Source organism: Tupaia chinensis, unplaced genomic scaffold (genome assembly GCF_000334495.1).
Source record: "Tupaia chinensis unplaced genomic scaffold, TupChi_1.0 Scaffold000290_1, whole genome shotgun sequence".
NCBI lineage: Eukaryota > Metazoa > Chordata > Mammalia > Scandentia > Tupaiidae > Tupaia > Tupaia belangeri.
The window spans coordinates 1,122,912-1,150,614 of NW_006159775.1; the positions used below are offsets into that span (position 1 = coordinate 1,122,912).

At 40.5% G+C, this 27,703-nt stretch overlaps 1 protein-coding gene across 1 annotated transcript in view; it reads right to left on the reverse strand.

Moving 5' to 3' along the window:
* The window catches only part of GALNT1 (polypeptide N-acetylgalactosaminyltransferase 1), a 90,953-nt gene that overhangs the window by 7,285 nt on the left and 55,965 nt on the right, over nt 1-27,703 (reverse strand). The window contains exons 6-11 of the mRNA XM_006150525.3: nt 25,958-26,128; nt 21,229-21,346; nt 18,622-18,802; nt 17,489-17,628; nt 5,917-6,015; nt 5,330-5,464 (exon numbers count right to left, since the gene is read on the reverse strand). Of these exons, the coding sequence (XP_006150587.1) occupies nt 5,330-5,464; nt 5,917-6,015; nt 17,489-17,628; nt 18,622-18,802; nt 21,229-21,346; nt 25,958-26,128 (844 nt within the window). The remainder of the gene's footprint in view (nt 1-5,329; nt 5,465-5,916; nt 6,016-17,488; nt 17,629-18,621; nt 18,803-21,228; nt 21,347-25,957; nt 26,129-27,703) is intronic.

The following is a 27,703-nucleotide window of genomic DNA, read 5'->3' on the forward strand; positions in this document are numbered from 1 at the left end:
AAAAAAAAAAAAAAAAAAAAAGCATATATTGGGGCCAGCAGGTGGTGTGGTAGTTGGGGGCACTGGACTCCCACATGGCCAACCATGGTTTAAGCCCCAAACCTGGCAGCTTGCTTTCTCACGTTCCCTCCCTCCCTTCCTCCTTCCCTTCCTCCCTCCTTCTCTCTCTCTCTCTCATTCTGTCTCTTCTGGTCAAAATAAAATAAATAAATAAGTAAATAAATAAATAAAGTTAAATAAGATAATTCTTTTCTTATATTAAAAAGACATAGATTATTGCTGCATGTTAAGTATTTAACTGACCAATGTCAGGGCAGAATCCCTGTCCTTCAAGAGGTGAGTGACCAATATCTAACTGTAACTTTTGAAGAGGATAAAACGGTAATTAATCATTGTATAAAGTACACCTGAACCTAGAATAATTTGCCCATTTCCCATCCCTACTCTCTAGCTGTCACCAGGGCTGCATCTTTATCTTATTCCAGAAAGGACAGCTACAGGTAGTCAAAACAAATGAGCCTGGTGTTACATTATAAATTTTGTACAATATATAATATACACAAAACTTAATGATAGTTGAATACACAAATTTAACTGAAGATAATATGATATTCAGCAAAGAATTATGGATCAAGAATTCCAGGTTTCCCGGTCTGGCCTTGAATGCAGTGGCTAAACAGTATTTGGTAGGAGCTGGATACCACATGATGGACCATAATTTAAATCGTGGCTCTTAGTGACTTGAAACATACTCCAGGTGTGTGTGCACATGTGCCCAGGACTCTGATGGGAAGGAAGGATTGAGGAAAGAGGATTGCAGTGTGACCAGGTCCTGTAGGGGGTGCTTGCTCTCTCTCTCTCTCTCTCTCTCTCTCTCTCTCTATCTAGCATTGAAAAAAAAAAAAATCCAGGTCTGAAATCTAGTTACCGTACTTATCTGCTTCGTGACCTTGGGTAATTCGTTTCCATTCTGGGCTTCACTTTCTACTCATATAAAACAATGTCTTAGGTTTTATTTCTAGGGCTCCTTTGAAATCAGAGTCCATGATTCTAGGTGGAGGTTTTAGGTTACTAACAAAAGTATCTTATTTTCCCAGACTGTTATGTTTCAATGGACCAAGACAGGACAATTCTAAGGGGCCACTCACCTCCAGAGCTCCCTGTGCAGAGCAGACAGCTCAGGTCATGGGACCTACACTGCGGCTTGAATTCTCCCTTGACCCACTTTTTCCTTCTCCCTTTTCCTTGCACAGGCATTGATCCAAAAGGTGTTCCGTAGTAAACATCCTGAACACTAAACTTTATCTTAAGAGTCTGCTTCTGGGATAAACCATTTTATCTCGGGGAGAAAACCTAGCTAAGTGATCCACAAGTTTTAAAACTTTACATTCATGGCTGGTTCTTTCTGAATGTTCCAAACCAGCTCTAGCTTTTTATACATATTTCTTAAGATTTTTTTTTTTTCAATAGGGCACATGCACACTCCAGAGAGAAGCAGAGAGAAGGAAAGTAAGAAACCACTCCCCCAGAAGGGATGGCCACACCACAATTCCTTCTTCTCTATTTTCCTCTAGAGATCTTGGGCATGCATGCACATGCGTTTGTGTGACTTTCAAGCTGCAGGGTCTGGGGCTTGAACTACAGTAGGCCAAGTGGGAGTCCAGAGGCTTAAACTACCACACCATCTGCTGGCCCCTACATTTCTTTTCTTTTTTTTTTTCTTAAAGAATTATTTTATTTAACTTCATTATTTATTTATTTATTGGTTTTAATTTGACTAGTGAGAGACAGAGTGAGAGAGAGGGAAAGTGAGAAAGCAAGCTACCAGGTCTGGGACTTGAACCACGGTTGGCCATATGGGAGTCCAGGGCCCTAAACCACCATCCTACCTGCCGCCCCTTCCCCCCCTTTTTTGAGAGAGATTTTTGCTATAGGGTGGATGTATTTACCAGAGAGACAGAGAGACAAAAAGTGAGCAATCACTCCCTGGGGGAATGTCCATGCCACAGTCCCTTCTCCTCCATTCTCCTCTCAGGATTTTGGGCATGTACACACATACATGCCCAGTGTGAGTTTTAAGCTACTGGGTCCAGGACTCGAACCATGGTTGACTACCTGGGAATCCAGCGAGGCAACCATTACACCATCTGCTGGTCTCTATATTTATTTATTTTTAAAAATTTCTTCCATGAGTGTGTGTGTGTGTGTGTGTGTGTGTGTGTATGTGTGTATGAGAGAGAGAGAGAGAGAGACCCCTCCAACAAGGCTCTGACGCTAGAACCCACCTCCAATCTTAGGCAGAACCAAAACATGGACACATGGCATGACAGGCAGATTCAGGGAGAGGTCTGTACATGAACCCTGAATCTTCCCATCTGGGAAGCATTGGGTTTTATTGCTGTGCCACTCTCTGGCCCCAGTATCTTACATTTCCTTTTTTTTTTTTTGGAGAGGCTTTTGCTATAGGGTGCATGCTGTCACCAGACAGACCTAGAGAGAGAGACAGAAGACAGAAAGCGAGAAATCACCCCCCAGGGCGGATGGCCACACTGCAATCCCTTCTCCTCCATTCTCCTCTCGGGATCTTGGACACGCACACACACGTGCCTGGCATGAGTTTAAGCCACCGGGTCCGGGACTCAAACCGCAGTAGACTACATGGGAGTCCAGCGACATAGCCATTATGCTAACTGCTGGTCCCTTACATTTCTAAACACTTACTTCGGGAACATCTGTTGTGGCTGACTGTAGGCTGGCTAGCCAACAGGCATTTCCAACCCCTATCTCCCGGCACCAAGCACTTACTGTAAAGACAATAAAAGCAAATGCTTGCTTTTCTAGCCTCCCAGGTCCCTTGCAGCAGGGAATCACTAAGGGATGAGGTTCTAGCCCATAAGACATAAGTAGAACCTGCTAAGGGGGTTCCAGGAAAAACTTTGGGTTACCTCATAAAGAGTTACACATGTGGTAAGGTCATGTCTCCCCACCTCTTCTCTTTCTGTCTTGAATTGGGACAGAATAGCAAAAGTGATAGCAGCCATCTTATGGCCACAAGGAAAAGCCAAAAATATTACAGCAATGCTATCCCTGACATTACTGTGTCATAAATCCACTCACCTCCAGACTTACATAAGAAAATAAATCCCTATTTGCTTAAGTTACTATAAATAAGTTTTTTATTGCTGAATTAGTACACTGTCATTTTCCAATGAACTGGGAAGTGAAAGGCTTTTTCATTTTGAAAACAGTTTTGCTGTCACAATGCCTGTGGGGTATCATGGGCACTTACTGACCAAGAATGCTATACATCCTGCCATGGATGGGGCAGTCACACCCAGTTTAACAGCAGCATACACCATGGAAAGCTTCAGAACAGAGCATTCAGGTCATTTCTAATGGCCTTATTAATTGAGCTATCACCATATTTAATATCATTTTGACTATAGCCTGACACCATGAAGATAGTCCCAGGACTTAGAAAACATGGTCTGTATTCTATAGGACCTAATAATCTAATAATGAAGAAAAGACTGATAGATATACTGAACTCCCACATGGCTGATGGCAGTTTGAGTCCCAGACCTGGTAACTTGCTTTTTACTCTCCCTCTCTTTCTCTCTGGTCAAATTGAATTATAATAATAATAAATAAAATAATTAAAAAGATTGGGTAGAGGGGATAGCAGATAGTGTGGTGGTTAAGGTTAATGGGTAGAGGCAATAGCAGATAGTGTGGTGGTTAAGGTGCTAGACTTCCACATGGCCAACCATGGTTCAAGTCCTGGACCTGGTGCCTTGCTTTCTCACTGCTCCCAGCCCCCTCTGTATGTCTCTCTCTGGTGGGCGTGTGTGCTCTATAGAAAACTGAAAAATAATAAATAACATTAAATAAATAATTCCTTAAAAAAAAAGAAGGGTAGAATTTGGGGTCAACAGGTGGCGTGGTGGTTAAGGATGCTGGATATCCACGTGGCTGACCACAGTTCGAATTTAAGACCTGACGGCTTGCTTTCTCACTTTCCCCCTGCCCTCCCCGCTCTCTCTCTCTATTCCTCTCTGGTCAAATTATAATAAATAAATAAAGTTAAGTAAAATAACTCTTAGGAAAACAAAGAATGTGTAAATTTGGTGGGCAGAGGGTCAAGTGTGATCCGAGACATAAAATGGAAAGTACCTGTGTATCCAGGTTATAACAGATGGGTGAGTATAGTAGACCAGGGTCTGAAGCAGCAGAGTGAACCAAGAACGCACACACACACACTCACAGAGCGAGAGAGAGAGAGAGAGTGCGTGCCAAGGAGCAGCACTATAACGTAGTGCCCTAGACTCCAGAGACAAAACTTTATGAAGCTGGAACAGTAACACTGAAAGACTGGGATGTTCCCGGCTATGCCCTCAGGAGTTGTTTCTACAGAGTCAGGCCAAGGGGAGAGTCGGGCTGGAGGAGCAGATGCTGGAGTGGTGGCCATTCATTCTTTGTTGTGCAAAGCAGGAGAAAATTAAGATGGATGAAGAAAATAAAGTAGGAACTAAAGTTTCTCCTGACTCAAGGAAGGAAGCTGTCACTAGTTGTGCTTGTAAGCTAAGAAAAGGAACCAGAAGGGCCAGCAGAAGGTATGGAGGGTGAGGCAGCTGGATCCCACGTGTCTGACTGTGAGACTCAAGTCTTGGACCTGGTGGTTTAAAAAATATGCCAGCTGTGTGTGTGTGTGTGTGTGTGTGTGTGTGTGTGTGTGTGTGCGCACTCAAATTCTCAAGAAGAGAAAGAAACAAAAGGCACCACAGGATGGCCATGCCTGTGGGGAGTGTTACTGAAGATGCTCCGTGCTGTTCTGGAATCACAGAGCAAAAGCACAAGCGCAGAGGTTATCCAGATACGAGGAGGAGAGAGGTTTACCCGACACACTGTGATTAAACAAATTCCTCTCTGTGGGCATGATTTAAGGTTGTTGGTGAGAGAGGCTCCAGAGAAAAGCAAAGATAAAATAGAAAAAGTTGTGTAATACATGATTGAAAAGTCCTAAGTCAGAGAATTTTAGTAATTACAATTTATTGTTTACCTAAACGTTTACCTCAGTAATGAAAAAGCCTGCCTTCCGCTCCATTTTTCCCAAGCGTGACTTGAGGCCACACGGCAGGAAGAGTGGCTACTGAGTAACCACAGCACCCAGGGACTCGTGTAACTCATTTTTCCTACTAGATTTTTAGAGTGTAAGAATAGTGTTATCCATATTCAAACTGCACAAGAATTCATTCCCTTAGCTATGAAGTTAATAAATATATCCAATGACACCATAATTTCATTCCCATAGGCCACGGGGGTAACGTACCACTGGGTCGTACTCCCAAAGCTGGTTGCCTTTTAGGTGGTGGCATTTGAGCATGGTGACTGGGCCATTAAGTTTGGAAACATCCAAGCAAAGGTCGTCTGTCCTAATTTCTTTGTTGGCAGTGTACGAGAAAACCTGGAAGACCAAAATGCAAACATACAGGCTTCAATGGTAAAAAGCAACTAGTCAGTGTTTTAGATGTCCCCTAATCTGGCAGGAAAAACAAAATTTCATGAGTCATGCTTTTTACACTTTTCTAAAGTAACGGAGAATAAAAACTCAGAAAGCTTCCTCTAAATTAACACGGAGGAAAGCAGAATGCCAGTGAGTGCTCTGGGAACACTGAGTTTACCATCAAGAACTGTCATCCTAAAGGGCAAAACAAACAGTGTGTTTCAAAACGTAAACAGTCTCACAAGGGGCCTTTTATAAATGGTTCATTAAAAAAAAATCAAATGGAAGGCTCCTTTCACCTAAAGGATTTTATCTAAGGGCAGAAAAATATTGCTTAAATGTCAGGGGATTGAAAGGACAAAGTAAAAACAAATCTGAACATGGTCCTTTGAAATGTTTACTAAGATACTCACCTGATTACCTCCCATACCATGGCAATTAAAAATGCCGACTTTCTCGTTCTCTTTTCTAGCCATGTTATCTAGACACTGATTTGTTTCCACGTTTCGTATCTATAAGACAATAAATAATGGCGATGTCAGGAGTTACAGAGATTAATTAGACAAATGGACACACATACAGATACACTAAGACGGAGCCAAACAAAAGCAACCCAACTTTTGCCGGTACTACCCGCAATGACCTCGAACTCTCCAGGTTAAGGTTACGGACTGGGAGAAGGAGGGAGTCGCTGTGTGACTACCTATGTTCTATGGGCTAAAACGCTTTTATGAACTGTTTATGTCATTTCTGTGTTTAAGGGGAGAAATCCTTTACATTCTTATTTCATTTTTCCAAGTTGTTCCTTTAGAATTTGTATTTAGTTCAGTGAGTTCTACTTTGGATAATTTACCGCAATGTAACAGCTTAATACAAGGAAGTATTAACAACTTTCGGTAATTATACTATGAAGACATTTTAGGAGGCATAAGGTGGGTATGTTCTAGTCAAAGGTAGAACATTGGCTTAACTGGAAGCCTAAGCATGGTGCAGTGCGAATTCCACTTTTCCACTAGATACCTGCTAATTACGTCAATGGAATTTAAATCAGTCATCACAATTAGCAGGACTATTTCAAGGGATGCCCTGATACTGTTTCCTCTGAATTGTTACAATTTTAAAGCAGAGGGTAAGATTAATAGACATCTGAAAGTTTTAAATCTATTCCAATGGATTGTAATTAGTGATGTAACCACTCATCTGTCATGTCATGTAGACAGAAAAAAAAGAAAGTATATTAAAGTGGGAGTAAAAACAAAAGTGTAAGTCATTTATCTTTATAAATAAATATACAGTCTGCATATTATTTGAACATGTTACAAGTCTAGATTCATTTTCTTTATAAAGGCACAAGGGCAGAGGCATTAAAAAACTGTGTTCTTCCCAGGCAGCCAGAATAAGAACTGGGGTTTTGACATAAGAGAATCAGGTTCAAATTCAAGTTGTCCAAACACTCTGACATCAGTAACTGGGGATAATGCCAGCACAAGTTGGTCCACGGCACTGATAATCTGCCCTGTCCCCTTAACACCTCTACCCGATTATTCCACCAAAATATCAAGCTCAGTCCACTCAAGATAGGATTTTTCAATGTTTTTTACACTAATATTTCCTCATCCTAATATTTTAATGTGTCCTACCACCCAGGCCTGACCTTGAGAACTGCTACCTGAAACAAATTTTATTATCATTCCTCAAAAATTTTCTCCTATCTTCCTAATATCTCTATTTTTATTAGTAATCTCGCTACGTGTCCAATTATTAAAGGTGGATATCCTAGGGTCATTTTTTTTTTCTTTAATCTGGATCCAATACATTAAATTGATGTTCAGGAGTTCATCCTTTCACCACATAATTCACATCTTTTCTATCCATTATTTTACTTTGGAAACTTATTGCTTCATAGATACACTGCACAAAAAGGTTTCAGTAAAATACAGATTTGTATAAAGCACACCTTCCTACACTTCAGTGGGTGATCGATACTTGGTGATGACAGCTGTCTTACTTGAAAAACAATTTAGATCAGATTGTGACAAGTAGTTCGTATATTCATATAAAACAATCATTTCCTTGTTCTTCTGATAAAATACACAAACTCTCCAGTTCTGTTTCCCCTTCCAAATACAAATGTAGACATGGCTGAAGAAAAGTGGTAAAATGCCACAGGGGCTCCTATGGTGGTGTAGGGGTAACGTCACGCTCTGTGAGGACGACCCACATGAGCGGTTCTAGGTCCACCTAGAAGGTTGGAAAACCTCCCTTAATATGCAAGGCACGCATTTGCTTATGATCCTGGGCTGGTGTAGATGTGGATCACAGCATGAAGACTGCTGCGGTGCCCATGTTTCTGTCTCTCTCTCTTGCTCATGGAAGAGCAGTGTGGCCATCTCCTTTGGGGGTCCATTCTTACTTTCCTTCTCAATCTCTCTCTCCCTCTCTCCAGCAAGGTTGTATACAACAAAGCAAATCAAAAACAAAACAAACAAAACATAAGAATGACTAGAGTAGAAAAAATGTTATTTTTGGCTTCTTTTTCTCATATATGCAATATCCATTTGGTTAAATAATTACCTATCTTTTACCAAAAACAAATTTAAAAAGAAAAATTTTGGGCCAGTCCTGTAGCATAGCAGTTAAGTACTGTACAGGGAAGACTGGATCCCACATGGCTAACCATGGTTCGAATCCCACTTCAAGTGGCTTGAGTAACAGACACACGTGTCCCGAATCCTGATGGGTTTCTCTCTTTCTCTGGCTAGTGTACACACCCTCTGGCAATTAAAAAAATTGTTTCCACAAGTGCTGTCAGTAATAAATTATAGCCAAAAAGTCTGCTCAGTCTGTGCCAGGCACTGCTCCATGAAATTTGCATAGAGCAGCTTACTGCATCCTTACAAATTCCTATGACTAATTTCAGGTTGTTCTCTCACTTCAGATCTGAGCCTCTATTCCTTGGGGTTCTTACTGCTCACTAGATGTTGAAAGTGGAGTTTCTCTAGGGATTGGACACCACTGTATCCTATCGGCTAGTTGGGTGAGGAACAATGAACCTGCATCAACAAGATGAGATCAGTGAGGTCCAGCCAAGATGGGTGGTCAGGGCCTGAGTTGCGCCTCTGCTGGGACCAGGTGGTAGTCCTCTAAAGGGCACAGAGAGGTACCCATAGGTTAGACTGCTGTAAAAGGGAAACTAGTCATATCTTAGTTCCTGAGTGGGCTAGACAGAAGAGGGCAGAAAACACTCCTTGGGGCTTCTTTTAGCTAACAGAATGTCTGCTTCCCAGAGGAGTTCTCTTACACACTGGTCGCCTGGAGAAGATACAGTTTTAGGAAAATATTCTTCTTCTTTTCTTTGTAGGAATACATGTAGATTACCTCACCTATAAGATGCTTTCTCAAGAACATATAAACCAGGAAGACTAGAGATAAGTTTGGCAAACAATTTTGTCCTTTAGGGTTGAAGAAACAGAAGATCATCTAATGTGTTTATTTGGTGTGAGTTAAGTATGAAGAGCTTTTGAAGAAGGAAAATATTAGGAACAAACAAACATAATTTCTAGGGATGCTGAATCAAGTATCCAAAATTGTAATTCCATATAGTTTTAAGGCTATGTAACCAATTACTAAGTTTTTCTTTTTCTTTCTTTTTCAAAATATTTTTTTGCCATAGGGCATATGCGCGTGCTAGAGAGAGACAGAGAGAGAAAGTGAGAAATCATCCTCCAGAGAGGATAGCCATATCACAATCCCTTGTCCTCCATTCTCCTCTTGGGATCTGGGGCATGCAAGCACATATGCCCAGTGTGTTTTTCAAGCTGCCACATCCAGGACTTGAAATGTGAAGCTGGCCATATGGGATCCAGCACCCTAAACACTATGCCACCTGCTGACTCACTAAAATTACTAGTTTTCTTTCTTTCTTTCTTTCTTTCTCTCTCTCTCTCTCTCTTTCTTTCTTTCTTTCTTTCTTTCTTTCTTTCTTTCTTTCTTTCTTTTGTAGGGGTAACGTCACGCTCTGTGAGGACGACCCACATGAGCGGTTCTAGGTCCACCTAGAAGGTTGGAAAACCTCCCTTAATATGCAAGGCACGCATTTGCTTATGATCCTGGGCTGGTGTAGATGTGGATCACAGCATGAAGACTGCTGCGGTGCCCATGTTTCTGTCTCTCTCTCTTGCTCATGGAAGAGCAGTGTGGCCATCTCCTTTGGGGGTCCATTCTTACTTTCCTTCTCAATCTCTCTCTCCCTCTCTCCAGCAAGGTTGTATACAACAAAGCAAATCAAAAACAAAACAAACAAAACATAAGAATGACTAGAGTAGAAAAAATGTTATTTTTGGCTTCTTTTTCTCATATATGCAATATCCATTTGGTTAAATAATTACCTATCTTTTACCAAAAACAAATTTAAAAAGAAAAATTTTGGGCCAGTCCTGTAGCATAGCAGTTAAGTACTGTACAGGGAAGACTGGATCCCACATGGCTAACCATGGTTCGAATCCCACTTCAAGTGGCTTGAGTAACAGACACACGTGTCCCGAATCCTGATGGGTTTCTCTCTTTCTCTGGCTAGTGTACACACCCTCTGGCAATTAAAAAAATTGTTTCCACAAGTGCTGTCAGTAATAAATTATAGCCAAAAAGTCTGCTCAGTCTGTGCCAGGCACTGCTCCATGAAATTTGCATAGAGCAGCTTACTGCATCCTTACAAATTCCTATGACTAATTTCAGGTTGTTCTCTCACTTCAGATCTGAGCCTCTATTCCTTGGGGTTCTTACTGCTCACTAGATGTTGAAAGTGGAGTTTCTCTAGGGATTGGACACCCCTGTATCCTATCGGCTAGTTGGGTGAGGAACAATGAACCTGCATCAACAAGATGAGATCAGTGAGGTCCAGCCAAGATGGGTGGTCAGGGCCTGAGTTGCGCCTCTGCTGGGACCAGGTGGTAGTCCTCTAAAGGGCACAGAGAGGTACCCATAGGTTAGACTGCTGTAAAAGGGAAACTAGTCATATCTTAGTTCCTGAGTGGGCTAGACAGAAGAGGGCAGAAAACACTCCTTGGGGCTTCTTTTAGCTAACAGAATGTCTGCTTCCCAGAGGAGTTCTCTTACACACTGGTCGCCTGGAGAAGATACAGTTTTAGGAAAATATTCTTCTTCTTTTCTTTGTAGGAATACATGTAGATTACCTCACCTATAAGATGCTTTCTCAAGAACATATAAACCAGGAAGACTAGAGATAAGTTTGGCAAACAATTTTGTCCTTTAGGGTTGAAGAAACAGAAGATCATCTAATGTGTTTATTTGGTGTGAGTTAAGTATGAAGAGCTTTTGAAGAAGGAAAATATTAGGAACAAACAAACATAATTTCTAGGGATGCTGAATCAAGTATCCAAAATTGTAATTCCATATAGTTTTAAGGCTATGTAACCAATTACTAAGTTTTTCTTTTTCTTTCTTTTTCAAAATATTTTTTTGCCATAGGGCATATGCGCGTGCTAGAGAGAGACAGAGAGAGAAAGTGAGAAATCATCCTCCAGAGAGGATAGCCATATCACAATCCCTTGTCCTCCATTCTCCTCTTGGGATCTGGGGCATGCAAGCACATATGCCCAGTGTGTTTTTCAAGCTGCCACATCCAGGACTTGAAATGTGAAGCTGGCCATATGGGATCCAGCACCCTAAACACTATGCCACCTGCTGACTCACTAAAATTACTAGTTTTCTTTCTTTCTTTCTTTCTTTCTCTCTCTCTCTCTTTCTTTCTTTCTTTCTTTCTTTCTTTCTTTCTTAGAGAGGTTTTTGTAGTAGGGGCATGTGCTCATCAGAGACAGAGAGACATAAAGCAAGAAATCACCCACCCACTCCCCCAGGGGGGATGGCCATGCTGCAATCCCTTCTCCTTCATTCTCCTCTCAGGATTTTGGGTATGCACACACATGCACCCAGCATGAGTTTTAAGCTGCCGGGACTGGGATTTGAACTACAGTCGACTATGTGGGAGTCCAGCAATATAACCATTAGGTCATCTGCTAATCCTAATTACTAGATTTCTAATAAGAGGAGGAAGGCAGAAATGGTGGCAACATACACTTTTTTTTTAATGTTAATAATGGAGTGAAATAGCTACTATTCAAAATCTGACACTTTGAGGCGCTGGCAAGTGGTGTGTTGGTTAAGGCGCTGGATTTCCACATGGCTGGCCATGGTTTGAGTCTCAGAACTGATGACTTGCTTTCCCACTTTCCCTTCCTCTGTCTCTCACTGGGCAAATTTTAAAAATATTAATGGGAAATAAAAATAAATAATTAAATAAATAATTCGGGGGGGTGGGGGAGGAAATATTTGAAACCAGATTTGAAAAATACAGGGTAATGTAAAACACAGGCATGTTATAGGGTGAAGAAAGAAAACAGTCAAGAATTTAACACTAACTAATGTAAAGATGTTCTACACAAATGACTCCTTTGCTGAACTTCTAGGAAAAGTGGGAACCTTCTGACAAGTTATGGGTTATTTTGAAGTTCAATCTCAGAAATAGATGAGCTAGCTTCTTTCTGGATTCTCTGAGTCTTTAGAGGATTTTACCCCATTTTTCGGTGTACATATTGTGCACTGCTCAGTGGTCTTATTGCACTACCAACTCCTTCTAGTTCACTCACATTTGTAGTCACAGCTAGGACTACCACGGAAAGAGAGCGATACCCCTCTGCATGGTAATGTATTCTATAATCATCAGGATGTCTCATTACAACTGAGACTCTCAATTATCAGAGACCCTTAAACCAGAAGTCTGATTTGATATGAGGAAGCAGAGAACTTCTCCTGGTTGAAGCAGATACTCCTGAGTACCATGTTCTTGCTGTTCTTCTTTACCTAGCAGGAAGAGAACTACATACAGAACAACAGTAAAGAGATTTATGGAGGGTATACATCAGTTATGAGTTTTAGAAACACTGGGCCTATCCAGCCAATACTGACACCCAGTTTAGGATCTGGGCACAGAGAAACCTGCTGAAGATGGTACCAGTGCATGACACAGGCAGATGGAAAACTTCCTATGTTAGCTATTTGTGTCAGTGTTCCCAGCATTAGCTGAGAGAACTTTGTGATGATGTGAACTCTCCATGTGTGTTGTCTAATCCGGTGGCTGCTCACCACAGGTGGTTACTGAGCACTTTAAACGATGCTGTGTGACTGCAGAACTGTATTTTAAATTCTGTTTAGTTTAAATTTAATGTGGCGTGTGGCCACCACACTGGATATGCAGGTCTAGATGCTGACGCTCAGTGGAAGTCTTCTTGAAGGAGCTCCTTGTCAGTGATGGGGAAGGGCATGCAGTGTGCTAAGAAACCCATGTTATCCCATCCTCAAACAGCCTGTGAATGTCACACGGAAATGCCCAAATTTGGTTCCTACTTTCTGGAGACAAGCAGAAGTCTTAGGGAATCTACATGATTTCAAAGGGGGGTGGTAGGTGAGTGGTCCCTTTGTAAAAACTTGTTTCTGGCTTACAAATACTTCTTTCCTTCCACAGGCAGATACACATTGAGCCAAACCCAAACAACTGCAGGCTGACACGGACAGACAGGAAAAACATCAGGAAGGAGGGGGCCATTAGAACCGGAACTGTCCAATGTTTGAACAATAACCTGTGACTTTCCCTGGCCAGGGGAAACTATCACACTTTCAAAGTGTCCCCTGGGGTAAGAGCTTAGGCTGAAGAGAAATACAGACTGGGCCATACTCCTGAGTACCCTGGGCAGATTATTTACTCTAAGACAGTGAGTTCCTAAACCATGATCTGAAGAGCAGTATCTGGTACTGCAAGGTACTGACACATATACCACTAAAAAAAGGGGGGGAGGTTGTGACCTACTATGTTGGGGAAAATACTAAGTTAAATGAATTAGAAAGGTCTCTTTATTGAAAGACTTCTTAAAACCTAATACACCTTGACTGTTGGTAAGTGCAGGGGATGGTGATATAGGAGGACATAAAATATAAAAAACAGCACTTCCCAAACATTTCAGGCCAAAACATCCACCTGCTTTCCCCTAGTACTTTGCCTTTGTAACTCGCCAGCTTGGGATATACTTAGACATCAGTATTCTTTAGAATACAGGAATTAGGAAATGCTGCTAGAGGCACCTCAATATTATCATCGGTAAACAGGGATAAAAATCTCTCTCTCTTCCTCTCTTGGGTTTGTGCAAGCTATAAATGAGATAATACTGAGGCCCTCAGAGACTGACACATAGTAGGTACACAGTAACTGTAGACTTCCTTAACCATAGACCTAGCAACAATTCTTCAACCCCTTCCCTTGTGAAGCAGCAACTCAGGAGTGTATAGCTACCACTAAAATACAATTTTTGACTTGGGAGTTGAGTCAAATTCCCCCAGATTCCAAGGAGTTTGAGAGGGTGAGAGAAGTAGTAATAACGGCATTAGAACAAGGGAGAAGTCCTGTGTTCTTTGGGGAAGAAGGCATGGGATATAGAAAAAGCTGAGTCTATACTAGAAAGGTGGAATGAAGGGGCTACAGAAGCCGTATTAATACAACTAATACACACATCTGGAAGTGACTAAACTCTAGAAACACAAACTCAAGACTGTTCAGAGAACTGTCAGCTACCCTTTCAGAGAAAGTGACTTTCAAATTTATTCAACTGCAACTCATCGCAAGAAATGTATTTTATATCCTGACTCTCTAAGACAAAATTCTTTACTGTAAGAAATGTGCTTTCTTATATTGTTTGCGAGACTGTTAGAAAATAGTGGTCATGAGACCAGCAGATGGCATAATGGTTACATCACTGGACTCACACGTAGTTAACCATTTGCTGTTCAAGTTCCAGACTCAGCAGCTTAAAACTCATGCCGGGTGCGTGTGTGTGTGTGCCCAATATCTTGGGAGGAGTACGGAGGAGAGGAGATAGGGCAGGGCCATTCCCCCTGGGGGGGGGTGATTTCTCGCTTTCTGCTTCTCGGTCTCTCTGGTGAGCACACATGCCCTACAGCAAAAACATCTCTTAAAAAAAATGGTGGTCATAAAGCAGCCAAACTGACTTACAGTCTACTTCTGGGCTATGCTGAAAATCAATCCCTTGCTCTTAAAAGGGATTTGGGGCAAACAGGCCCCAAATGGTGGTTAAGGCACTGGACTCCCACATGGCAGGCCATGGCTGAATCCTGGACCCAGTGGCTTGAAACTCACACCAGCCATGTGTGCGCCCAAAACCCCAAGAGGAAAATAGTAGAGAAGGGATTGCAGAGTGGCCATCCCCTCTGGGGTGCACTTTCCCTCTCTGTCTCCGGTGAACACACATGCTCTATGGCAAAAACCTTTAAAAAAAAAAAAAAGAGAGAGAGAGAGAAAGAAAGAAGACTCTTGGGGAGTTAGATTATTTTTTTAGAATATTTATGGTCTAATCATCTGGAATATTATTCTGTAATAAAAAAGAGAGGGAAACATACTACTTCCATGTAGGACTTTAGCAGCCCAATACTTGTGCTCTAAAAAAACCAAAGGGGAAAAAATTAGTTAAATTGCAAACTGGTCAAAGTACAAAACTTAGGGTAGACTGTAATTATTCAAGGATAGACTGTAATTATTCAAGGGTAGACTGTAATTATTCAAGGATGTAATTATTCCTAGGGTAACCACAACAACAAAAATATAAGAATGATAACTGAGAACTCAATAGGAAAGAAAAGTGAGAATATCATTTTTTTTTTTTTTTGAGAATATGGATTTACTAAAGCTTAAGATAAAGATAGTTGTCTTTTTCCAACAGAGAGAATAATTCCGACTTCTGGGAGAATTTTAGCTTAGAGATTAAATATTTCAGATTAAGAAAAAAATTGAAACCCCTGGCCTTCAGGGGATTGATTTGGATTCCAACCCATAGAACAGAGGTTTAGAAGAGTAATCGAATAGACGGCTATTGACATTCTAGGAATAAGGTAAAACACAAGGAAGAGTTTCTTGTGACTGGTAGTTATACCAGATGGTAAAAATGTAAGATTCAGGGCCAGAAGGTGGAATAGTGGTTAAGGCGCTGGACTCCCACATGGCTGACCATAGTTCGAATCCTGGACCCAGCAGCTTAAAACTCACACGAGGTGTGTGTGTACATGTGCCCCAAATCCCGAGGAAAACAGAGGAGAAGAGACTGTCGTGTGGCCCACTATGGGGGGTGATTTCTCACCTTTAATCTCTGTCTCTCTCTCTCCTGCAAGCACAAGCACCCATCGCAAAAATCTCTCTCAAAAAAAGTCTCTCTCTTAATATCCAGATACTACAGTAAGGGCACCCAGAGCAATAAAAGGCTATATTCAAATTATATGCTTATAATTAATTAATACAAATTAAGTTATAATTAATTTGTATTATTTTAGGTCTCAAGAAAATTTGTTGCTGAATTCTAAGAGAAATATCTAAGGGTAGCACCAGAAACAAATACACTTATCATCAGTCTTGCCAACCTCTCTGCCCAAACCAAGATTTAAAACTCCCAAAGGAAAATAAATGTGTGCCAGAAATACAATTTATTATGAATGGTTTTTTAAAGTACTCTTTTCAGTTCTTTCAATTTATCTTGACTTTTTAATTTTGGTTAGAGGGCACGTGCACCTGCCAGAGGGCGAGTAAAGAAAGCATCCTCTATGGGGAATGCTTATTTCCCATTCCTTCTCCCCTCTCTCTCCCTCTTTTCAGGATTTGGGGCATGCATGCACACATAGCCAGCATAATTCTGGAGCTTTTAGGTTTGGAACTCAAACTGTGTAGTCAGGCATGTGGGATTTGGCTGCCTCAAATGCCAGGCCATAGAGCTGGCCCCATCATAACTTATTTAAAAAAGTTTGCTGAGAGAGAGACACACACAGACAGAGACACACACACACACACACACACACACACACACACGCACATATACACCCTTGCCGGGACTTACCTTTCCCATGATCCCCACCCAACCTTCTACCCAGCCAAGATCAGGATATGTCCACAGGCACACCTGGCATGGGATCTTGACTTAAGCCCTTTCCATGTGGCTCCAATATTGTACCACAGCGCCCTACTGCCTGCACCACCACAGCTGGGCCTGAATTTATCTTGACTCTGACATTTCTCAAGATTTGATCAGGCTAATTAACACTAGGACATTAGCTTTAAGAGTATATGGTCTTAACCAAATAAGGTAGTTTGTGAAAATAATAAGCATCATAAAGATACTACTATATTATAAGAATCCAACTGTGAAAGGGTAGAGATAATGTAGTCTTGTTTCAATAAAATCTAACATAATAAAAACCTAATAAGATTTTAAATTATAATGTAGTCCCTGTTAACTAACAAAAAGTTTCCCACACTCGAGGTTATGTAATTTTTCTTTTCTTTTTTTTTTTTTTTTTTTTGTGGAGACGTTTTTGCTATAGGGTGCATACGCTCGCCAGAAAGACAGAGACAGAAAGAGAGACAGAAAGCGAGAAATCATCCCCCAGGGGGATGGCCACACTGTAATTCCTTCTCCTCTCGGGATCTTGGGCATGCATGCATACGTGCCCAGCGTGAGTTGAAGCCACCGGTCCAGGACTTGAACCACAGTCAACTACATGGAAGTCCAATGACATAGCCATTATGCCAACTGCTGGTCCCTGAGGTTATGTAATTTTTAAAAAGAATTATTTTATTTAACTTTATTCATTTATTGATTTATTTTAATTTGGCCAGAGAGGGACAGAGTGAGAGAAAGAGAAAGTGAAAAAGCAAGCCACCAGGTCCAGGACCCAAATCGTGGTCAGCCACATGGGAGTCCAGGGTCCTTAACTACCATGCCACCAGTCAGCCCTGAGATTATATAATTTTAATATAAAAGTACATCCATGCTTGAAATTTAACCACTACTTTTTTTTTTATATAAAGAAGAACATTATAACCACACATAATATATATGTACATATATATTTTTTTACCTCTCCCAATGAGAAATAGTGACGTGGAATTTGGGAATCAGGATAAATATTCTCTAGATACCAAGAGAAAGGTTTGCATTGTAGTTTGTGTCTAAGACCGAGTCTTGATGATATATCGCCATAATCTACCTTTGTAACACCTGTTGAAAGAAAGAATGATTCTGAATTTCTAGTGTTTTTTTTTTTTCAGATTATGCACATTCATTTACATATAGAATCTAAACAGCCAGATAACTGAAAACAGCGGTATCACTCAGGTGATATTTGACTATCCAAATCATGTATCATAACTGTAAAGCAAGACAAAGCTATAAAGATGTGTTTTAATTTTTCAAAGGAAAACCAATTTGTGTAAGAACAAAATACATGCTGATAATATTATATACAAATTTAAGTTATATGGGGTCGGAAAACATTAAAATATGTTAAGGCAAAAACAAAAAAAAAAATCAAGATTTATTTTGCTCAGATATTCAATAGAACAATGTTTCCAGCCAGGTCTCTCACACAACTCACAGAACTGTGTACACTGCCACCCGACAGTCTTACAGTAGCTGAAAAATGAGGATGGAATAGCAATGTCAGGCAGGTTGACAGCTGAGAGAATGACTGCTCCCACAAAACTCTGAACAGCAGGGGGAAGCTCCTAGAGAGATGACCCTTAACGGATGTCACAGGGCTCTGCACTGGCCTGGTGACGCTTGACAGTTTGACAGAAGCCTTGTATGATGGCACTGAGGTCTGCTTAGGGAGAATGTAGCAAGTTGGATAAAGAAGCCTAGAATCCAGAAAACGTCACACAGGCTAGCAAAATGCCTAAAATTACCAAGGCGAAACCTCACAGGGATAACTGTCAAATGCTGTAATTCCATCAAAAACCAAAAAAAAAGGGAACATGGTTAACACATAAGACTAGTAGTACTGGCTTGGATAATTTGGTATTATTTGCCAAAGGTTCTACCATGAATTCCGCCAAGCGTTTTCTATAAAGATAGAGATTCCATTTGTTTCTAACAGTGACTTTGGAAGTATTCACTTCTGCTCAGAATTTCACTTCTACCCTTTTTACCTCCCCATTAGGATCAGGGACAAGAACAATATAGCTTTGTATTTCTTACACAGTGTAAGCTAACCTGGGGAAATTATATAGAAGAAATTCTTGAATTCATCCATCCATACTTCTGCAAGCCGTCTGTTGTTTTTATTGATAATCTGCCCTGTGCCTCCTGGAAACGTGTATGGTGTCGCTTTCCGAAACACATGTCCAACATGTGAGCACGTAACAATTTCCAAAGTTCCTCCACACTGCCAAATCTGAGAACAGCAGCAAAGAAGACCATATAAAACACTGTTGGCTAGCCAAGAAGTTCGTGAGTCTTCCCATGGCAGTTTTCTTTTCAGCTGAATAGGTGTTTGGTTTTTATTTAAACTTAAACGGCAGAACTTTAGTTGCTGGTGAAAACCTTGCAAAGTACCTCCATGCTACCAAATCTGAAAACAGCAGCAAAGATGACCATATAAGATAGTTAAAAAAAAATGCTGACACCTGTGGAGTCCCACAGTTAGAATCTTAGAGTCAAGGAGATACAGTGAGGTTCCTATTGTACAGTTACAAAGCCAGTGCTTCCTCAGGGGCCATTTCTCTGCTTTTGGGTTCTAATCAAACCAAAAATCGGAGATTAATGTAAAGGCTAACCTCCAGGCTAACCTCCATTAAAGGCTACATCCAGAAGAGACAGCATCAAGAACAGAACTGTTCTAAAGCAGGCCATGATGCCTGTGTGTGCATGTACTGTGTTTATTGATGTGGCCCATACTTAAACAAAGAAAAAACCGGCCACTGCAGTATCCAGACAGATTGTTATCTGTTTTCCCCTTTCCAAACGTGTGTCATAGCTTGTATGATAAACAGAATCAGCATCTAAACCGGATCCATCATGATTTCTTTGGTGAGAATAATGAGAACAAAAAGGGGGGGGAAGAAAGGTCAAGTCACATCCTGAATTTAATAAACTCCTTCAGTTCCTTTCAAAATATATTCCCTCCTTCTAAGTTAAAAATTACATAACTATTGGGACCAGCAGTTAGCGTAATGGCTATGTCGTTGGCCTCTCACGTAGTCTACCGCGGTTCGAGTCCCGGACCCGGTGGCTTAAATTCACACCGGGCGCATGTGCGTGCGTGCCCAAGATCCCGAGAGGAGAATGGAGGAGAAGGGATTGCGGCATGGCCATCCCCCCTGGGGGGTAATTTCTCGTTTTCTATCTCTTTGTCTCTGTCTGGCGAGTGCATGCACCCTATAGCAAAAACCTCTCAAAAAAAAAAAATTACATAACTATCTATAATTAAAATCACGTCTTAAAAAGTTTTCATTTTTGTTACATATTCAATATTTCCCTTCCAAGTTTCCCAGGATCATAAAGCGTTAGAGCTGGGAAGGACCGCAAGAAGATCTAGAGCCCTATCCTCACTTTTTTAAGAGTTCAAAGTAATTCACTGGGAAGAAAGTGAGCTCACTGGTTCAGATTTCAGTGTACTATCAGAGTGGTTGTCACTACTATAATAAGCTATGCACCCTAAACTGGTATCGTGAGGCTGGCCCCTTAGTACTGCAGTTAAAGGAGTGAGATCCCACATGGCTGACTGTGGTTTAAATCCCAGCCCCCAGGGGCTTAAAAAACACCCTGGGCATATGTGCATGTGTGGGTGTGTCCAAAATCCTGATGAATGAAGAAATGGAGAAAAGGATTGTAGTATGACCATTTATCACTGGGCAGGGGCAGGGGGGTTCACTCTCTTTTTCTCTTTTTTTCTCTCTTTCTCTCTCCCCACCTCTCTTCCTGGAGAGCTCCTCTCCATGTCACATGTCCTCTGACAATTAAAAAAAAAAAGGGAAACAAAATGATTATTTGCAAAAAATATATGTCATCTAAATATTTTTATTTCAGTGACCATGAAAGGCGAGATTTTTATATAATGTTGACTGAGTTCAATTAATTTAGATCCAGTCCATTTCAGAATATACTTTCCTTTAAAAACAAAATTACTATAGGGCATGTGCTTGCTGAGGCGGGGAGGGAGAGGGAAAGTGAGAAAGTATGCTCCCCGCCCCCACCCCCCAGGGATTACCACACCACAATCCCTTCTTCTCCATTCCCTCGGAATTTGCAGAACACACACATACGTGCCTGACTGTGATTTTTAAGTTGTAGGGTTCAAGAGTCAACTGTGCAGTCTGTCATATGGAATCCAGTCACCTTATCCACTATGCCATCTAGTTTGGCCCTGCCATTTCCTTTTTACTGAAAAATATAAAGCTGGCAAAGTGACTAGGCTTTACAGAATAATTTTTATACCAGAAGGAAAAAGCCCATTATAGAATGTGAAGTTAGTTTTTAGCGGTTAAGTACCAGAGTAGCATATACAAACTACATGTTATTTTTGTTTTTTAGAGCTTAAATTACTTCCTTGCCAATAGTGGAAATTACAAACTGTTAGGGAATCTTATGTACGTTTTATAGCTAGATTATTAAGATAACTAAATTGTTTGCTTAAATAGTTCAGAAATAAATCCTTAATAGTACCACCAAACTTGTTATGGACCAAAGGCTCTGAAGTCAGATTCAAATCATATTGAACTCAGTTTCTATTTTTTATTTAGTATGAATAATCAAAGTACATCTATACTTGAGGTTAAATAAAGTGTTTTTTGTTTTTTTTTTTTTCCAAAGGGAACTTACCCTAAAGGAAATTTCTAGGTTTTCTCCTCCCCAAATATCCATTCCAGCATCATATGTTCCAATTTCCTGAAAGTAATCTCTGTCTATTGAAAAAAGGCCTCCTGCCATTGTAGGTGTCCTGAAATTCAATTATAACATTATATCATTAATTTGAACACTTAAAAATTACAGTTTTTGTTTTAAAAAGTAGTTTTATAACTGCTCACAATGACAGAATAAATATTGTTCTCACAATCTTCAGAAACTTTCCTAGGCTCCCAGGACTTTGTTGTTGGGTCTTCAGACATCCCCTGCCCCACGGTCATGATGTATGGGACCCACTGTCACAGCTTCTGCCAGACAGCCCTCTCTGCTACAGTCCTAAGAGCGCCTCCTATTGTTATTGACCCTTAGGTTCTGACTGGGTTTCCACCTCAAACTCCTTAAATTGAAGCTATTCCATGTACTCCTACCTGAATGTGTATCCATGTCCTTTGTTCTTAGCAATATAAAGTTCCTGGTCATATAAATATTTGACTATCTTAATCCACTTGGTCAGGTTAGAGATGACATGCAGTTCTAGAGGTGGGCAGTACTGTAAAGGCATTTGATTTAACAGGATGAAAATAACAAGGCTAAATCCCTGTACCTACTAAGAACCTTTAAAGAAGGGAGAGATGATGGATAGAATAAAACCAATATATTCTTTGTAAAGTGGATGGTCATTCTCACCACATGTGGTATCTTTTCTGCAATAGTGGAGCCCAATTCATCAAAACACAGTCAAGATGTACAGAAAGGGTAGGAAAACAGGGATCTTTAAAAAGTTTGTGGACAAGTGGAATTAATATAAAAATACAAAAAAGATAAAAATATAACATGTAAACTTGGCTTTTCCACATAAGCTTTTCAAGTTTAAGACATTTTTTAAGCAATAATACTAACCATTTAGTCTATCCCTAAAAAAAACCAAAGGTCTTAGGAATTTAACCATGTAAGTCCAGTCTTTTGTACATTATTAACTGAAGAAAAATTGGTACTTCAAAGATTTATTTTTTTAAGATTAGGAAGCACACACACACACACACACACACAGGCAGAATTAGCCAGATGGGTAGTGTAGGGTGGATATCTAATAATTTCCCACTGAAACTCATAAAACTGCCTGTTTAGTGAGAGGAACAAGCAAGACTGTTGTTATACTTGAGAAAGACTCTCAGGTAAAGCTTTCTAGGGTGTTTTCTTGTTAAAGCTTTGGCAAACATTCTCGAAACACTCTCACAAACAGATGTTATCATGCCCTGGCCCTTTAAAAAGTCAGCAAGCAAAATGCCTTGAGCATCTCAAAAAATTGCTGCCATGACCTTTGTTCTTAGCCAGCGTTTTTGCTTTGTATGGCCCAGGACCACTTCCACCTCTTGGTAGCCATTGGTTTGACTGTGCTTTGACTTCAGGATCGTACCGGTAAAGCCAAGTGTTATCCCCTATAACTCTTCAAAGAATGCATCAGAATCTGGATTCCCCTTGTTGAAAAATTCCACTGGAAGCTCTGCTATGTTCTGTAGCTGGTGTGGGAGAAATACTGGCAAGCACTAAGCAGGAACTCTGCTCAACTTTAATTTTCAGTCAGAACTGTGTAAAGTCAATCAGCTGAGATGTCTATGGTGTTGGTTATTGTTTCTTTTGTTAACCATTGGTCCTCTTTGAATAGGGCACAAAAAAGGTGATTTTTTATTTTTCTCATGAATTGATGTGGATGGTCTGCCACTGTGGGCCTCATCTTTAATATCATCTTATTCCTTGTTTCTAGAAAGATCTTTGCTATAGGACATGTGTGCTCACCAGCAAGACAGAAAGGGGAACAGAAGGAAGAAATCACCCTCCAGGGAGGATGGCCATGCTGCAATCCCTTCACCTCCTTTCTCCTCTTGCGATTCTGGGCATGCACGCACACGCGTCTGGCATGACATTCAAGCCTCCAGGTCTGGGACTCAAACCATAGTCAGCCATGTGGGAGTCCAGCAACGTAACCATGCCGACTTGTTGTTCCCATTATCTTTTTTTTTTTTTTTTTTTGAGAGTGTTTTTTAAATTTTTTTTGCTATACGGCATGTGCGCTTGCCAGAAAGAGACAGAAAGCGAGGAATCACCCCCCAGGGGGCATGGCCACGCTGAAATCACTTCTCCACTCTCCTTTTGGGATCTTGGGCATGCACACACATGCTCCTGGCATGAGTTTAAGCCACCAAGCCCAGGGCTCAAACTGCAGTCGACTACATGCAAGTCCATCGACAAAGCTATTACACCAACTGTTGGTCCCCATCCCAATCATCTTATCCTTTCTTAAAATGAGTTACCCATTTGTATCCACTTGGCACACTGTCCCCATAAACTTTTTCTAAAGTGTCTATGATTTCACCATTCTTCTACCTAAGTTTCACCATAAATTTGTTTGTTCTTGCTTCAATTTCAACAGAATTCAGCTAGCACTGATAAGGCCTCTTTTCTAACTGATGTCTTATCCTTTTTAGCGCCTTAAAGTACATCTGTTCAGACATGTTTAACAAGTTAGCACAAGTTTATTTTGATGTGAAGAATTTCTAAATTCTTTGCGTAGTAATGTTCCATAAACTTTTGTGAAGACTTACTCATAGGTGGGATTAAACACAAATAAGATAATGAAGGAGGATTTAAATAAGTGAATAATTTTCAGAGTGAGTATGAAGGAAACATGGATTCAAAGCAGCAGGAAACAACTCAGTTCCAGGTACTGAGGATATTATAAGGATCACATTTCTTTCTTTCTTTCTTTTCTTTTCTTTTTTTTTTTTTGGAGAGGATTTTGCTATAGGGCACGTGCACTCGCCAGAAAGACAGAGACAGACAGAAAGTGAGAAATCACCCCCCCAGGGGGGGATAGCCACGCCAAGATCCCTTCTCCTCCATTCTCCTCTCAGGATCTTGGGCACCCATGCACACGCGCCTGGCGTGAGTTTAAGCCACTGGGGCTGGGACTTGAACTACGGTCAACTACATGGTAGTCCAACGACATAGCTATTATGCTTACTGCTGGTCCCGAGGATTACACTTTAAGATGAACTGGCTATCTGTGTAACCCTAAGATGTACTTGAGCCCATGTCTTGGTGAGGCATTTGTCTTTCCAGTGACAAGAGTTATTTCCAAAAAAGGCTTAGACTTATTTGGTTTTACAAGAGAAAAAACTCAGTTCCAGGTCTGAGGATATTTAAAGGGATCACTTTTTTTTTTTTTTTTTTTTTTTTTTCTTTTTTTTTTTTGGAGAGGATTTTGCTATAGGGCACGTGCACTCGCCAGAAAGACAGAGACAGACAGAAAGTGAGAAATCACCCCCCCAGGGGGGGATAGCCACGCCAAGATCCCTTCTCCTCCATTCTCCTCTCAGGATCTTGGGCACCCATGCACACGCGCCTGGCGTGAGTTTAAGCCACTGGGGCTGGGACTTGAACTACGGTCAACTACATGGTAGTCCAACGACATAGCTATTATGCTTACTGCTGGTCCCGAGGATTACACTTTAAGATGAACTGGCTATCTGTGTAACCCTAAGATGTACTTGAGCCCATGTCTTGGTGAGGCATTTGTCTTTCCAGTGACAAGAGTTATTTCCAAAAAAGGCTTAGACTTATTTGGTTTTACAAGAGAAAAAGAATGAGAAATCTCAAACAACTTAGGAGTCGCAGGGAAAGGGCCAACGTCCAAAGTTATCACTTAGTACAGGGATTTCCTGACCGAGGGTTTTGCATGTCCATCTTCTGTATGCACCTGTACATTTTCCCCACCAGACAAGACCCACAGCTTCCATCAGATTTTCAAAGAAATCCATCATCTTCAAAATGCATAGGAACCACTGACTTAGATGGTGAAATTAACAGCTAAAGAGAGATACAGTCCCTTGCACTGGTGAGGACTCAGGCTGACTAAAGCAAAGAGCCTAGAACTAGTGAAAACTCTCCTGCTTTGTCTGAACTGGATTTGAGTTCAAAAGGAAGGAGACCCGAGAAGTCCAGGACAGGAAACAGTGGACTCCTGATGTGGAAGCTGCTCTGCAGAAGTGGATACAAATGGGATAAATCCTAGGATGCCCCAGAAAACTCAAGAGTCTCAAATTTCATGTTCCAATCTATGTGAAGATTTCCCTTTCTGGGGGAAAAAAATCTATATATGGCCAGGTATAAAACAAAAGAAAAATTAAAAATGCATTAACGCAAGTCCTTTTTTACACTTTGTCAATCTTAATTATTTTGTTTGAAATATCATTTTTTTAATCTTATCAGCCAGTAACTATCATCCAGATGGTAGAAGTCTGAATTTAAAATACTATGTTGCAAGAGCTCAGTTTTGGGTAATATTTGCACATACAGACACAATTATTTAGAGACAGCTGAAGTTAAATATTATCCTTACCAACTGAAAGCACATATCTCACTAAAACATTTACAAAATGCTCACATAGGAATGAAAGAACATATGCATATAGCTGTTTCTCATGTGTACTAGATTTATAGAATAAATCAAAATCTCTAATTTTATTCAATGATCAGAGGAAAAACCTGATCTTTAAAATACCGGTAGTGTGAAAGATGGCATTTAACTATGTATACGGCACACATGTTCTTCAAAATACACTTACAATCCTTCTAATGTGGTTCCAAAAGCTTCATGATCCTCTGCCAATAACACTTCAGAGAAAAGGTTAGACAAATTATTTACCTGACAGGAAGAGTCCGATCCCCTTTCCTTCTGTCCATCTCTCGTTGGGGAACAGGATACCAGCGAAAATTCAGCTTCCAGTTGAATCCACCGTAAGTCATATCTGAGCCTGCCATGTACTCAAAAGTATCGTCACTGATCACGTCAATGATGGGGCATACTACTGTTTTCCTAAAATTATAAAAGCAGATGATAAAATCTTTCAAAATGTTACAAACATTATAGTTTTAAATATATATATATATTCTATAAAGTTAACACACAATGGTGAAAAAATTCCTGCTATATCCTACACAAAATTAGCATTATAATTATTTATTGGTGGATACTCTTTCACTTCCTTTTCATTCATACTTTTACATATTTGCCACATGTAAAAAAATACTTAGTATTGGGGCCAGCAGGTGGTGTGGTGGTGAAGGTGCTGGACACTCCCACATGGCTGATCATGGTTTGAGTCCTGGACCTGGTGGCTTGCTTTCTCACTTTCCCTCTCTCTCTGTGTGTGTCTCTCTCTGGCCAAATGAAAAGGAATGAATGAATGAATGAAATTGAATAAATAATTTTAAAAAATACTTAGTATTATATACTTTGTAATTTAAAGGCAATGAATTTATTTTTTTTTTAATGATGGCTTAACTTTTTTAAAAAAATTGCCTGAGGGTGTGTGCACTGCTCAGAGAGACAGAGAGAGAAGCAACTCCCAGTGGGGTATGTCCATGCTGCAATCCCTTCTCTGCTATTTCTCTGTCCTGTCACACACACATGTATCTGGAGTGTTTCTGAAACCACTGGGGGTGGGACTTGAATCGTGGTCAGCCATGTGGGGTCAGGCTCCCTTAATCACTAGGCTGTGAACTTGACCTAAGGTAATGAATACCTTTTTTTAGAATTATTTCATTTAATTTATTTGTTCATTTATTTTAATTTGACCAAACACAAAAACACACAGAAAGAAAGAGAGGGAAAGTAAGAAAGGAAGCCACCAGGTCTGGGACTTGAACTAGGGTCAGCCATGTGGGAGTGTTCAGTGCCTTTAACCACCATGTCACCCACTGGTCCCTGGTAATGAATTTCTTAATAAACACTGCTGGACATTTGTATTCTTTACAGAGTTTTGTTTTGTTTTGTTTTCTTTTTTTGTAATTAAGACATTTAGTAGGACTAGCCCCATGGTACAGTGGTTAAGCACTGTGCACTAGGAGTCAGATCCCACATGACAGACTTAGGTTCAAGTTCTGGCTCTGGTGGCTTGAAAAACATGCCTGGCACATGACCAAAATCTTGAAAGGATGAAAAAATGAAAGAAAAAGGAGGATGGCATGACCAGACCCCAGTGGACAGTGCTTTTTCTCTTTCTTTGTCTTTATCTCTCAAGTGAGCAAATGTTCTGCCTAGAATTAAAATGTAAAGAAACACTAACTGGGGACCAGCAAATGGCATAATGACTGTATCACTGGACTCCCACATGGCAGACCATGGGTCGAGTCCCAGACTTGGTGGCTTGAAACTCATGCCAGGCAAGTGTATGTATATGTCCATTCCCCCTGAGGTGTGATTTCTCACTTTCTATCTCTGGTTTTTTCTGTCTCTCTGGCAAGTGCACACACCCTAATAGCAAAAATCTCTCTCTAAAAAAAAGAAAAAAGAAACATTAAATGAACATGTTCATGTACACATGGACTTTTACTTTCTTCCTTAAAGAATTATTTTATTATTTAATATTAATTAATTAAAAATATTTGA